This window comes from Trichogramma pretiosum, unplaced genomic scaffold (genome assembly GCF_000599845.2).
Source record: "Trichogramma pretiosum strain Unisexual culture from Peru unplaced genomic scaffold, Tpre_2.0 scaffold82, whole genome shotgun sequence".
NCBI lineage: Eukaryota > Metazoa > Arthropoda > Insecta > Hymenoptera > Trichogrammatidae > Trichogramma > Trichogramma pretiosum.
In genome coordinates, this window is record NW_019640889.1 from 253,436 (window position 1) to 269,238 (window position 15,803).

At 48.6% G+C, this 15,803-nt stretch overlaps 1 protein-coding gene across 2 annotated transcripts in view; it reads left to right on the forward strand.

Moving 5' to 3' along the window:
* The window catches only part of LOC106650130 (transcription factor mef2A-like), a 65,977-nt gene that overhangs the window by 24,961 nt on the left and 25,213 nt on the right, over nucleotides 1-15,803 (forward strand). For both annotated transcript variants that reach the window (XM_014367968.2, XM_014367969.2), the window contains exons 3-5: nucleotides 9,944-10,341; nucleotides 10,439-10,884; nucleotides 11,885-11,956. In XM_014367968.2, the coding sequence (XP_014223454.1) occupies nucleotides 9,944-10,341; nucleotides 10,439-10,884; nucleotides 11,885-11,956 (916 nt within the window). The remainder of the gene's footprint in view (nucleotides 1-9,943; nucleotides 10,342-10,438; nucleotides 10,885-11,884; nucleotides 11,957-15,803) is intronic.

The following is a 15,803-nucleotide window of genomic DNA, read 5'->3' on the forward strand; positions in this document are numbered from 1 at the left end:
ATGGCTATATGCTATATAGACGACGAACTGCGAGCGGAGCGCGCCTCGTCGAAATGGGGTCGATCGATGCAGCAACGCGCGCGCTGCGCTTCTCCTCTCTCGCATATATATATGCTACAAGCACACACACACATACACACATACATACACGGGCAGGCAGCGGCGAGCTTCGTTCCGAGCGTTTTGTTCGTCGTCTCTCTCTCGCTAGCACTATAGTTCAGTATGTGCAACACCCATCCAACACACACACACACACACACACCCTTTCCTCTCCTCCTAATCGGGCTACGTGTGTGAGTTATAAGCGCACTCACAGATACGCACATGTACACACACACGTACGGGCGCAGCTCTGGAAAATGGGTCAGGTACACAGAAGCGCGCGCGCTTGCCGCCTTCACGAATATTATTCTACGCTTGACTCGCAGCGAGCGACGCGCAAACTTCGTCACATATATGTAGCGTGTACGTACGTTTGCATGATGAACATTCATGTAAGTGTGTGTACATTACGCAGTAGTACATATGCCTTATATATCCGACAACGACGGAGACTGACATTCACCGGAATTTCGAGGATTTCGTAATATCCCCCCACAAGTGGATCGCTAAAGCGATGACTTTCTTAACGCGTAATTCCAACTTGGAAAGAGAGAGAGCGAAGCGATATGCGGGTACTGCTGCTGCCGCAATGACGAATTATTTTTGGCCGCTTAGTAATAACAAAGTGCGCGAGCCCTTCTTCTTCTTTTTTTTTATCATTCCTATATTGATGTTGCCAAAAAAAGCATCAAAATCGTAATTCTCTGTATAGTCAAATTCGCGCTCGTACGAGTTGTCAAAGTCTCTCTTCCTCTCGCGCGATCATACGGCCTAACTTCCCTTTTTACCCTCGATCTCTTTCTCTCGTGTGCGGCTAAATATAAACTAAAACCTTTAAAAAAGAAAGCTTTTAAAAGGAAAATATACACACACGTTTACGCATCATACAGTGTATTACGTGTATATACCTCGCTATATACTCTCTCTCCCTCTCGGTTTTCTTGAAAAAAAGTCGCCTCTCTTTTTAGCGAGCTTTTGACTGACCTGTCTGCGCCAAAGAGAGAGAGAGAGAGAACGAGAGAACGAGAGCCGAGGCATCTACACATACACACAAACGTGTATATAAACGAAACATAAACCGAGAAAAGAACGGGGCTAAAAAGCCGGTAGCAGCAGCAGCTCGAGCCGTCGTCGACGAGGCTGCCGCTGCCTACTGCTGCTTCTATATATAAAAGCGGGGTACGCGACACGGCACCGGCTTCTCGGCACGGTAGCGTTTATATACAATGTTATACGTATAGCAGCAGCAGTAGCAGCACACAAGAGAGCTATATAAGCGCGGAGAAGCGAGAAAGAGAGAGAAAAGCGGTCAATAGTAGTAGGCTACAGGGCATACGTATACACACGCAGTTATACAGCAGCAGCATAAAGAAGCTTGCGAGGGTACCGAAGGGGCTGCCTTTCGTATATATTATATGCTGCCGCGTAGCTCGACGGCGTCCTCTCCCTCCCTTTCTCTCTTTTACTTGTTGAGGGAGGAAAACCCGCACTCGCGTCGCCCACCCCCTCCGCCCCTCGCGACCCCCGCACCGCCCTCGAGTGCAGCAATATGATTCGATAAAGTATCGCACCCGCTCTGGCCACTGGTGGCAGTAGTGGTGTCGACTCGCGCAAGCGGCTAGGCAGAGCATATACAGTTGGGCAGGGGTGGGGGTTTCGACGCCGGGAGCTGCTGCTGCTTCTTCCTTACACAGCAGCAGCAGCAGCTCTACTCTCTCTCGGCAAAAACTCTTTCTCTCTCGCAGTGCGCATCGGGGGTGGTTCGTACTCTCGTTCTCGCACATTCACACTCGCACATACACACACCTACACGCATGCATTAGGACGCAGCAGCAGCGGCAGCAGTGGCAGCGAAACGGGAGAAAGAAAACTAGGACATTGGGTCGAGTGCAGGCACGTGCACCAATACCAACGAGCGCGAGGCAGGACCGGCCGGTGTATGTGTGTGTGTGTGTATATTACTGTACGCGCAGTAGCAATAAACTGCACATACAGCCCCCAGTGCGCGCGCTAGCACTACTAACACACGCGAGGGACAAAGAAGGACGCCACTACTACCACCGAGGCGAGCCAACCTTCGCTCGACCTTTGCCTCCGTCTTTGTGTGTATACAGCTACATAGCGCTCGCTCGCTCGCTCGCGCGACTCTACTACACTGCACTGTCACGAGCTTAAACTCTCTTTTCTCCTTCTCGCCCTGCAAGCTCGACCGATGTTTCACAAAGATTGTCGGTAAATAATGACGCGAGGCTCGCTCTCTCTCTCGCGTTCTTTTACTGCGGTGTCACGTTAGACATGTTTTATTTCTTTTGGACGCGACGGCGTATACCTAATACACACACGAAAATGCAGTGACTCGAGCTCTTTTTCAAAAGCTCTTTCGAGCTTTAATATTCAAGGTCCGCTGCGAGTGTAATTACCGCGAGCTCTTTCAAACGTAAGCTCTCTCTAGCCCGTATTCGCAGTACACGACGAGCCGATGAGAAAGGCAGCTTATGCAGCCTAGGTATAACGTAGTACTAAAAAAGCTCCCGGTAGCTCAAATGGGCTTTTCGACCAGTCAGTAAATAAAAAGAGAGCTCTAATCGACCAACTTCCTGATTTTTGCGAATATTGAGATTTTGAGCCGCGAATACTTAAAAAAAGCTTTGCAGCTCGTAAAAGCTCTTCATCAATCTATCTTTCTTTCTTTCTGTCGCTCTTGCGCGCCATGATGAATCTAATGAAAAACACGAGACAAAGAAAAATCAAACGTCATCGGTCGAGCGAGAAAGAAATAAAAAAAGCACGAGATGAAAAAAGTCGAGGCTAAAAGTAGACAAGGCGAGAGGGGTGTGGAGGAGGAAGAGGCGAAAGAGGAAAAGGTGCAGTGGCACACTCACACATACACACACAGGAGTTGTTAAAAGCGAGATGGAGCAGCAGCAGCAGCAGCAGCAGCGGGGGCGCGCGCGGGTGAGCGAGCGAGCGCAAAGCGAGGAAGCGCGACACAAAATGAAAGTAAATGGGGTCGGGTCGCCGGGCCCGGCGAAACTATCCGGGTGACCCAGATTCGCGCTTCATCGCTTTTCGCTCGCTCGGTTCGGCTCGTATACATACGCATACAGTTATATACGAGCTTGCAGCCGCCAGCAGCAGCACCACCCGCCGCTCTACCCCCCACCTTCCCCCTTGCTCGCTCTCTCGCACACTCGCACGGCATATATATATGTAGCTTTATAAATTAGGTAGGGGGCTGCAACCTAGATATCTGTCCCAATCTTCGTAATACTACTACGTGTATATACCGTGGCTCGCACTAAGCTCGAGATAGTCCTGCTCTTGCTCGAGGTTCAAAGTGCAAGTATATAAGTATATATGCGAGAGCTAACACGCGAGGGAGCTAGAGAGATGTGAAGAGCAAGCTATGCAGAGGGAGAGAGCGAGAGATAAAATGAAATGGAAAGAAAGAAAGCTGAAAAAAAAAAAAGGAAAACGTTTCACTGGGGAAAAGGAGGTCAGCGAGCTTATGGATGATACACACGGTAGTAGTGGAGCATGGCGGGTTGTTACAATAGTAGTAGTAGTACAACTGCTCGTCCGCGGCGTTGTCCTATTGGCGGCCATGGAGTAGCGCTACTATTAGGCGGCGTTCCTATATATAATAATATATACAACATATATATAGAAAGGAGCGGCGGTGGCGGTGGCGGCAGCGGCACCCGCGCGATATCCAGGCCAGCTACCCCTCCGCGTATATAACTCTGCGCTGCTGCTATACAGACGCGTGTCAGACACACAGAGTCACGGAACTGACCCTGCTCCCGCTTGTGGCATCGGGTCGCCGCGGGTGTGTGGGTGCGTGTCTGTGTAGGTGTCGGTCGGGTCGAGCTACATATAATCTCGCTCACTGGGTAACCCGGACGCCGCCGCCGCCGACGACGACGACGACGACGGAGCACAACTCTCGAGCCGAGTCTCGCCCGATATATATTATATATGTGAGGCAGCGAGAGAAACTAGGTCAATGCTCGCGCCGCGCTCCAGCGCCACAACCTGTGTGCCGCCCTTATATAGTACATACACTAACGGAGGCAACGACGCCGCTAGCTTGCAGCGCATATACAAATACACTCGATCGGTTTCCATGCCATCTATGCCATTTCTATGTGCGCTATTGCATTGTGTACAACGTATCTATCTATGTATAGTAGCCCGAGTGCACACAGTAGTCGTGCACTGCAGCCGTTGTAAATTCTATATCGGCCGTATATGCGATAGCTTCGAAATTTATGGCTATCGCAGCTCTCTCTCTCTCTCTCTCTCTATAGTGTATACCCTAGCACTGATGCTGCTGCTGCTGTTCTCTGTAAAGCTTCCAGGCGCTTTCCGTGCACTGCATGCACGATGAAACTTGGGCGAGATTATTGATTTTGTAATGGGATTTTGCGAGCACTTAGAGAAGCACAGATCAAAGGGATTATCTATAAAGGTTGTATACGGAGCTGCTACTGCTGCTTGATCTTTCGAGGCAGTCGAGTATAACCCTGTTAGAAACTCGCGACAAGTGCAAATGACAAATATTGATTCGCATGAAATCTCTTTACTTACTCTCTCTCTCGGAGTCTCTAGGCCACGTAGAAAATTAAGACGTGAATGACGATCGTGCATGTGGCATCGGTTCTGACATATTAATTATGCGTTTTGCGCACTTCATCTCTCCATGGATATGCTTTTTAAGAGATGTAACTTGACTCAGCTACGTTTTAGTACTGCGTTTTCTGTACTATATACGGGCAATGCAAATCAAACAAAATTACTTTAACAGCGTACCTTTGTACACTCTTCGTACACGTGATTCATAGGTAAATGTCGAGTGCAAGCTCGCAAGCTCTCATGTCTACTTACCGTTGATCCCTATATTATTATCTCAACATAATACTCTTGTAAATAGCAAATAAAGTTAATAAGCCGTAGCGCACTAGCGACCATCATTTGCGCTCACATCTACACGTTTGTGTGTGCTTGCCGCAACAACTAGGCGAGTTTTGTATATACATCGATTAACAATGAAAATCCATATCTCGAGCCAGCGGCTAAGCGTGTGTGTGTATGTATATAATACTTCATAATATAGGAATTGACCTTGGACTTGCCGCCGATGCCGATGTTTGTGTGTGTGTATGTGTGTGGTCTAGCGCAGCGAATGTTGTCGACGTCGACGTCGTCGCTTATACGTTATAGCGTAGTTCGACGTAGCTCTCTTTGCGTAGTATATCCCACAATGTATAATAACGTATACGCGCGCAGTGGTAATGAACTAACACACGTATTATATATAGAGCGTGCGAGCACACACACACACACACACACCCACACGCAAGCTCTAGCCGTCGCGATCGCTGTACACACAATAGCATAATACAAACGACGCGAATGCAGCGGTAGCAATTGCCACACCCGCGCTTAGCCTCTAGCTGGCCATTTACGTATAAGGTACTCAACTTTTTTACGCGAGGTTCTTCGTTGCGCTCGATTGCGTCGCGCGCGCGCCAATCTCTTTGCATGTGCAGTGCATTTTCGCCGGCCTTAGCAGATCCCTATAGAACAAAGAGATTGGCGAGTTAAGCCGCGTATCGCATGCTCGTACGCGTATCGCATGTGTCTGTGTTGGCTAGCTCACGCTCGGCTATAAAACTGCGGCGAGGGTCAAGAGTTTATCAACGTCGTAGATTGAATTATATTATACATAACGCGCGCGCGCGCATGGCAAATTTTGACGTACCGCGTACGACCATTGCATATTCGAGCGAGTGCCCGAGTCAACAAAGAAAATCGAGATAAGCTCGACAACGACGATGAAGAGTACGTATAATGAACGTCGAAACGTCGTGTCACGTAAACATGCGGAAAATAACTTGGTTACATCTTTGGGAGGATTGACGCGTTGCGGCGAATATGTCATCAGCTCACTCTCCTTCTCTTCGATCGAGCCTGCATTTAATACCCAACACGTAAATGTGTTACATTGTAGGAGCAGCTAGCTCTGCGCGCGGCTTCGCCCGCGATCGTGAGCCCATATATCCTGGCCCCCGAGTGCACTAGCTTATGTGCATACATATACACGAACAAATATATAGGAGCAGTGCCGCGCGCGTTATATAGCTCTCCGCAACTCCAAGAGAGGTAAAAAGCGACGTGACCTACATAGCGTCGCGGGCCGCGCGCGCGCTCGGCTTTAATACCGGCTGTGCCAGAGTGCAGAGTACACATAGTATAATACACACACACATACGTACATGCATGCATATAGCATGTACACAGCAGCAGCAGCAGCGAGAGAGGCAAAGTTCGTGTATTATAGCAGTGAACCCAGCAGCAGCGGGCGAAATAGCATATATAGGAGCGCACACACATCGGGTGTCACCTATAGGCCAGGCGCACTCGGTTCGCTCGGCTACGATATATATGTCGCGCGCGCTGCTGCCACTGCTGCCGCTGCTGCTACTGGAGCGGCGAGATATGACTCGGGTCAAAGGTGGGGTACGGCCCGCTTTAAGCTCTCGCTCTCTCTCTCACTCGGTCGCGTTTCATGGGGGGTTGTAACCTACTTTCCAGCGCTCTCGTGTCCTAGTTTCGCTCTCACTCGACACTCTCGACGCATTATAGCAGCAGCGCGTATTATATATATCGCCTGGAAAACCCGGCTGCGCTAGCCGGTTCTTTCCCGGGCAGCAGCAGCAGCAGCAGCAGCAGAAACCACCCCCGCAGCAAGCGCAAGCTCGCTGGCACACTATAGCACCAATAGCTAGAGCGAGAGAGAAGAGGTGCACGAACGCGCGCGCAGCTGCGGCGGCGGTGGACATGCACACATGCATACAAGCGCGTACGTGTATGTACGATAGCGCGCGAATCCGCAACGCAGAGGCGCACGAGAGCGCGTGTGTGTGTGAGTGTGCGAGTGCGAGAGAGAGAGAGAGAGAGAGAGACTTTAGATCGGACTCTGACTCGCCTCGCGTGTATTCGCACTCGCTGCTGCACACCTCGTCGAGATCGAGCGTCGACTCTTCGACGCGGTCGTCGAGCGACGACGACGACCTACTTCCTGACAACGTGGCTATATAGCGCATCAACACAGCAGCAGCAGCAGCAGCAGCAGTATATACACAACACAACGGCGTACGCAGAGTGCGACGAGCTTTCGATGCCGTTTAGTCATTGGGAGAACTGCATCTGACTTGCAACAATATGTCGTAAAATCTCTCAGCGGCGTGTGATCTTGGATCAGTGAATTATCGAGTATACATAATATACAATAATACATACAAAGCGACGATTTTAATTGAGTGCGTGCGCGAGACCACTGACAATTAGGCGACATGCAAAAAAAGCTCGGGCAACGAGCCGTGACGATGGATGTGTAAGATGTGTTTTCTTAAAATATCTGTGTTTATAATCTATTTTACGAATCATCAATGCTCTTTTTTTATAGTTCTTTCTCTTTCTCACTCTCACTGCTCTTTGTGTATATTATTATAGTCGAGTATTTCGTCATATACATCCACCGTCATATGTCATCTGTCGAAAACATGTATGATTCACATTTATATAGAAGTGCATTCATTGTATTTTTAGCTGAAATAATATCACATGCGTTATTGTTCATAACATCAGCATATGAGCATCTAATTCGCACTGCGCACACTCGAGATAGATCGTGTGTGTATGTGCGTTGCGCCTATGTATTATGCATATTTGTCGCCTTCGAGATTCGCAAACATTATCATTCGTTTGAGCGTACACGAAACGTATTATTAAAAACACACGCATAAGCATCATTAATAATGGCCGCGTTAGAATTATTCACCGCTTCTCACTCGATCATCATCGTCTCGATATGTATATATTGCCGCAGTGCGTGACGACGCGCTCTGTGTCGTTAAATACCTATATTATATATCGATAATTTGTTAATAGCTCGAGAGAGCGGCTCTTATTACTCTGTGCCGCTGCCGCTGCCGCTGCACCACTGCCGAGTAAAAACGAAAGCAAAAAGCTCGATAATATATATCGTCTGTTTATATACGTACGGTAACGTGTGGGTTCACACGTTCGCGCTCGTATGCACGCACACACATATATCACAGCGGCTTATAAAACGCATGCAGCTCCGTATGCAGCAGTGTTACAGTTGCAGGCAGCAGCAAGAACGCAAAGCTCGAGTAGGTAGAGGTGCACACGCATGCATATGTGTATACGAGCTGTGTGTGCTATATACGCATCGAAAGGTCAGAACGCGCTAGATATACGACGTGTGTATGTAGGCTGATTATCGCTCTCCGCTCCGCTCCGCGCGCGCGCGCAACACTCGGCAGCAATAGTAGCAGCAGCAGCAGCAGTGGTGCACACGAGCCGGCCGGCTGCCTGACTGCATATGTCGTCCAAGTCGTCATAGTCATAGTCGCGTATATAAATGCACACGAGCTATATATGTGTATGTGGCATCGTCGTCGCGCTGTGGCCTCTACACGTGTGTAATAGAACTGCCGTCGTCGCTATACGCCGCTACTCTAGTTGCCGCTGCCGCTGCCACTGCCACCGCTGCTGCAGTCGCCGCTAATGTCCTTGTGCTCTTTTAATCCTAACGTACTCGTGTGCTCACACACACATCTATATATATTCGCGGCTTCGGCTTGTATAAATGCTCGCAAGGAGAGTAGCCGCACAAACGATGTCGCATAATGAGACACACTTTATGTGTGTATACTCCATCGTTGTTTATTGACATTACGACTTCTTTTCATTTCTTTTCTCTTTTCCTCTGGCTGCTGCTGCTGCTGATGCTGCTGTCGTCTGTTTTCTTTAGAGTCGCAAGTGCACAAGACGTCTCGAGCATGTATTGCCGCATATATAGCGTGCGCCATTTATAATAATGCTCGTCGCGCGGCCAGGCTCGCGAAAGAAGCGTGGGCCTATATAATGCACTCGAGACGTACGCGCGCGTCGGAGTAACGCAAGAAATTTGAAAGTTTCATTTTCTTATTTTTCCATTTTATCTTTTTTTTTTCTCTCCTTTTTTATTGTTATTATTGTTGGTTGTGTGTGTGCCTGTGTGAGAACGGCAGCGACGAGGAACCCACGCACCGATGATTCCACTATTGCTTTCGTAACTCGCTCCTATACTCTTAAACTGCTGCTGCTGCTGGTTGCATAAATATGTACGTGTATATGTTTGTTGGACTTTTGCGAGAGTCGAGTGGTGTTTCGTTGTTTCCGAGGCTCTATACCTGAAGCAGCAGCAGCAGCTGCAACGACGGGGCATTTTCACGAGTCAGGACGAGAACAATATGCACTGAAAAATATATAGATGCTGCACGATACTAATGGCTAATTTTCACGGAAACTATTTGTACTGTGGCAGGTATATACAAGAGTGTGTGTATGTATGTGTGTATATAATACGGTTTAGCGGCTTTTACAAGTCTTTCGCGCGATCGCGAGCCGCGCCGCGAGCGTGTTAAGTTGCGCCGTTTCCGAGAAGGTAATTTGTTGGCTAATCGCCTGTACAACGCGAGCCTCTATATAGCAATAAGCTAGCTGCGCTGCAGTATATATGTAGCAGCAGCAGCGGCAGAGATATACCAGGTGTTGAGTATATTATAGACAAGTCAACTAACTTGCTGCGATTAGGATGTTTTTATTTTCCTCCTTTTTTTTCTCTCTTTTCGTTTCGCTATTATTAGTGGTGAAAGTAGAACGGATAATGTATATATAAAATGCAATTAGTCTATACGAGCCGTGAGGCGCCTCGAGCAATCGTCACTAATGTGCCTTTTTTTTCTTTATCTCGACCATGTTACAGATCACGAAAACGAAGGCCAAGTTCGAGCAACGATTCCGAGCGCTCGTACAATGCCTGGAACGACTCGGCCAACAACAACAACAACAATAGCAGCCACAACCACAATCATCATCAGCAGCAGCACCACAACAACAATAATCGACAGACGAGCGTCGTAACGTCGACGCAGGCACAGTCGCCGGTCGCCGTGGCACCGGTACAGGCCACGCAGACTTCGACCGGAGGTGGTAGCTCGGCAACGACGACGGGCGCGATGAACCTGTCGATGACGGCCAGCAGCGGCGGTTCCGAGCCGCAGGAGACCGTCTACATGGACGAGTGCTCGGCGGCTATGGTCCTCATGTCGCTGTCTACCCCGCCCAAGAATCCCCTGCCCATACACTGCCAACAATCTTACGGTAAACACCACAAATTCCGCGCGCGAATTTAGACGTGACCCACTCCGTGACTGAACACTGTTGTACTACTGACCCCTCTCCGTGCATATAAACACAGGATCCTGGGACGACGGCATGAGCAACCGTGTGACCATCGGCTCGCCCGGCACCAACAGCAGCCAGAGCAGCAGCAGCGCGTCCTGGCGCAGCGCCACCCCGAGCCCGCCCCTCAGCGACGATCCGATCAGCCACTCGGCCGCCTGGGCGGCCGCCCATCCGAACAATCATCACAATAATCACCATCAGCTGCAGCACCAACAGCAGCACCATCACCACAACAACCATCACAGCCAGACGCATCAGTCGCCTGGCCAGGTGCCGGTCGTCGACCAGAGGCGCTTCTATCACAGACAGCACCATCCGTACGCGGTGGTGCACCGCAGCAGCAGCCATCGCAGACACCGGGGCGGCGGCCTGTCCTCCTCCTCCAGCAGTCCCAACAACAGCCCCTACGACGAGGGCATCGTGCCGGACCTCGATCAGGAGCGACCGCGCAAAAAGAGGGTAAGTTCATTTTTATGCAAACTTATTCGTAATTGTAAGTGTGGAGAGCTTTTCTCCTCTCAAAGCTCTCTATCTATCACGCTACACTTGCGCAACGCGCGCGAGTGGCCCGATGACTTCCGCCTTCCTGACTCACGGTATATATACACAACGAACTTATACGCGCGCGATATATAGCGATACACAGAAGCGCACTCGAGCTGTTATACGCGCGCGCGCCTACGTGTGTACTTATCGTGACGTAATTTTTCGTGCATCCTCGTTCGCGACGCTCCGACGCTTATATACACGGACACAAAGAGACGCGCGAGCTGTGTGAATATATGCAAAAAGGAGAGCTAAATTTAGCTTGTCGCGGCCCTGCGCACACCTCGGCTCGAAATAGATCATCGCACACACACACATCACTCTCTCTTTCTTTCTTACTCTGCTGTGAGAACGGACCAGATATAGACGTATAGTATATATAAATACATGTTACACTTGCAAATATATACACACAAGCGCGATAATACACGCAGACTTTGGGCTTTTTTTGACCGGCATCTGTGCTTGCAAGCTCGTGTGTGCGCGAGAAGCGCGACTCGAACCGCTTTTGCTGCTACTTCTGGGCCCGGCAAAGCCGAAAACATTTTTTCGCTTTAATAATAGAGACGCGTATAAACTTTCGCGAGAGCGCAGCAGTAATTTTGAACAGACCACATAATGCCGTGGACCCGACTCCAATTTTGGTCGTCGCGTACGATATTAAGGAGAAAGAGAGAGAGAGAGAAAGAGAAAATAGTATAGCGCTACCGCGTGCGAAAAAAAATGAAGAAGAAAAAGAACAACACAGCCGGTGCGCGCGAGGTGGTCGCGATTTCCGACAGCTCGAGGCGACACAATAAGACAAACAAGCGAACCATACGATGAGCAAACAAGCAAACAAATGGATTATTATGTGTGTTATATAGCTGCTGAGCGCGAGATTGATGAATTGTTTTTTTTCTTTCTCTCGCAGATTCGATCAATTGAAAACGACGAGGACTACATGAGCGCCAACAACACTGGCTCTAGCTCCGACAACGATGTCGTACGTAGCACTTTTTTTTACTTCTCACATATTCTGCATTCCAAGAGACCTCTTATATATACCTAGACATAATACAGAGCGCGCCCATTATCATTGAAAGTAAAATATAAGCGCGCCTTGGATAAATTTGGCAACAGCGATCATTATCCAATCTCTGCGTGCATGTAGTAAATAATAAAAAAAATAAAATAAAATGAAGCAGTCGAAAAAATAAAAAGCTCTTGTTAAAAAAAAAGCGAGCGCGACTATCTGTTTTTTTGCGTGTCGTATAGAATTCAAGGTCGAGATCGTGATTTTAGTGGCCCCCTTGAGTCGCGGTCGTGGTCGCGTCGATGAGAAAAGTCGCTGGCGCTTGCGTGTAATAAACATGGAGTCGCACTGCACACGCACATGCATGAGTTTGTGTATGTGTGGCTTATCGTCCACTGTACACGGCTAATTCTTCAAAAGACTTTTCTTCGTCATGCCACAGCGAAGAAAAAGGAGCGAAGGTCACACAACGACGACGCGCAGCAAAAATACCGCATGAACTTTAAAAAAATATATAACACATAAATGTACACATGACCGTACGGTAGAATATATAGGTGCATGTGATATAGAGAGAGAAAACGTATTGCGCAACTAACGAGACTTGCGTAATTTTCCGTGTTGATATTAGATAAACGGCGAATAATAATATTACGTATTAGTATATAACGTAGCGCGTCGCGCACAGACTTACGCGCGTACATTATATATTATGGACGCGTACACCGCATGCACGCAAATCAAGAATTAAAATCAGCGAGCGTACATAGCACACACATACACGGCCAAAAGGATGAGCTTGAAAACTATTCGCTCGCTCGTTCGAGGTCGAGATTCTCTATCTCTCGATTTCCGCGAGGCGTACACTACATGCACTACCGTGTGTGCCGCAGATCCGATGCCCCGATGTATATCCCCCGGAGAGAGAGCTTTTTGTGTGTCGAACGCGGGCGGGACACACATTCGTTGCCATTGTATACAAATTGCTGCCGTAGGAAAAAAAATCATCCAATTTTGCCGAATGGCGAATGTATAATATAAAATATAGCGTGCACGCGCAGACATGCGGCTACAACGATCGCTATAAATTTTACGTACATATCCAAGGAGCCCTGCTTAAAGGAAAGAAGAAAAATACAAGGAATCATCGTCGTCGTCGTCGTCGTCGTCGTCGTGCATTTTTGCCTTGAGCTTGCGCGCCCGCTCATTCTAGCTTATATAAAATGACGTCAGATCGCAACTCGCGAATTGCAACGGCACGTGTAGCACCGTCCCCTTCCCTCTCTCGTCTCTAGCTGCTGCTGCTGCTGCTACTGCTCTTAGCAAATGTTCCAAGCGAAGGACGTTGCTGCTGCAACTTTGCAACTCGGGAGCGCGCGCGCACAAGCAAGCAAGCAAGCCTGCCTAGCTGTGTATATGTGTAGCGAGTGCGCGAGCTAGCTAGCAAAAAGAGGTGGGGCAAAGAGGAGGAAGGAGGTGTATATCTAATGCTAGTTTTATACGCTAGAGAACTGCTAGAGAACTGCGTACGTGTATATGCACCGACACATACACATGCATAGGCTAAGGTCACCGCGGCCCTGACTGCAGCCGCACGCGCGGCTCGCTTTGCTAACGCGAATATCCACTCTCGCATATATATATTCGTGCATGTGTGTGTATGTGTGTGTTCGTGTGTACATGTATATGACTCCGATATGCGCTTACTCGCGCTCGTATACATGTCTGCGAACGTCCGTATGTGTATTTGTGCTAAGACTAGCATTTTCATTATTTTTCAACGCGGAAGCGCGATCGCACATTGAGAGTGAGAGAGAGAGAGAGAACTAGAAGTAGAAGAAGCCGCGCGCGCGCCCGAGTGCATTTTCTTTTCTTCTCTGCGACGTCGTTAATTTTTTTCTCTTTTTTTATTCCCTCCTTTTCCTTCCCCCGATCGCCCCACTTGCGGCAGTAACTTCGCGCTCCGTACACCGCTATGTATCTCGGACGCGAGATTTGCACACTTAAAATGCGACTCGCGAGGCAATAAAAAAAACACACAGAAAAAAAGAAAAAAGTATAACGACGAGGTGGATAAAGTAAACGATGCGTGCGTGAACAGTAATGCTCACTTGGCCATACTTGGATGCAGTCTCTGTGCCGTACGCGAAAAAGCTTTTTCGAAAGTATTTAATGCACGCGAATATCATAAACGCATGTATGTCAATTGGCGGCCGGTCGGCCGATCGCCGGTCGACGCGGTTGCGATAAACTTGCGACACACGATATTACAATGGCCTTTTTTTTTTAAATATATAACTTCAGGAAGTATACCTGTCGATTAACTGTGTGTGTATATAAAACAGTACACAGTGTTTTATAAATGAATGAATCACGTCAGTCACTTTCTCTGAGAGCAGCACTCTTATACGTACACACACACACACACTCGTATGCCGCTCGCGCAAATAAACAAGCTCTCTACGAACGCTTCATCGACTTTTTTTGCGGCCGCGCTCCGAATGATCGAACGACGACATAGCGCGAGCTGTGCAGATTAATTATTTTCATAACTCGAGTGTCATATTTATAGCGAGCGTATCGACAAATTACACAAATAATCTCGTTACAAATTGAAACAAAAAAAAAAAAAAAAACAAGGAAGAAAAGAAAAGCAAGAGCAGCGGCAGCTGCAGGCTGTATCGATCGATCGGTGGTTGGCAGCTTCGAGGGTGAGAGAATAGCGGCAACGGCGTCGTGCGGTAGCAGTGGCAGCAGCAGTCTGGCCTGCACACGAGCGTGGGCGAATCACTCGCGAGCAAGCGCGAGCGAGCGGCCCGATATATAGTTAGCCCGAGGAAGATCAAGGCCGCGCCGCATGCGAGCGCGACTTTGTGTCCATGTCCGTACGTACGTGTGTGTATGCGTCTGAGTGTGACTATATAAACGAACGAGTGGAAACTCTTGCCAATAAATTCGTTAGAACCCGGCATACACACACACACACACACACACACACACACACACACACACACGTGAGCTTTTATAAGTACGCGCGATATATAGACCGCAGCTTGCGATCGTATATATCCATGTGTGTAAGTGCAAAGATAGAGCAGACATTTTTAAAAGTTTATATCTCGAAACCGATCCCCTACTCGAGTGGCGCTGCGGCTGCTGCACACACAATGCATAGAATACGTGTATTATTATATATAACAATCATTTTTTACACACGCGCGCGCACGAAGACGGACTCGAGCGAAGGTTACGTAATTTTGTAAAGCTGCACGAGTGTCGTTGTGTGCACTACACCGCTCGCTGCTAATATACATACAGTAGCTCGACTCTCGACTGCAGCAGTGTGCCAGGCTCATACTCGTGTACGTCCGTGTGCATAAGTGTGTACGTAGATGTACGAATTGTTACGTAATCCATATAGACGCTCGCGACGTGCATATATATTGCATCGACGAGCGACCGCCGCTCTCTTTAGCCGCTACTGCATGTTTATAAAGGCGTCGATTGCACTGCGCATTCGCGGTGACTCGAGGCTCTTGAGCATCGAGAGGAAAAGAGAGAAGCGACGCCGATGAAAGATGTGCGACGCGATGATGCAGCTCAAGACGCGTGCTGCAGATGATCGCAATGGCAATCTTGCAGCTGTATAAGATGTATAAAATAATGCGTCAGCTGATCGGCCCACAGACTTCCTTCTGATAAATCATTCCGTGCCTGCAGTATGGAAAGGCGTCGAAATTTTACGTGGCCTTGCGTGGTCGCCGGCCGGACTATATAATAGACAGAACGACACTTGGCGGCCGCGATTGCACACACA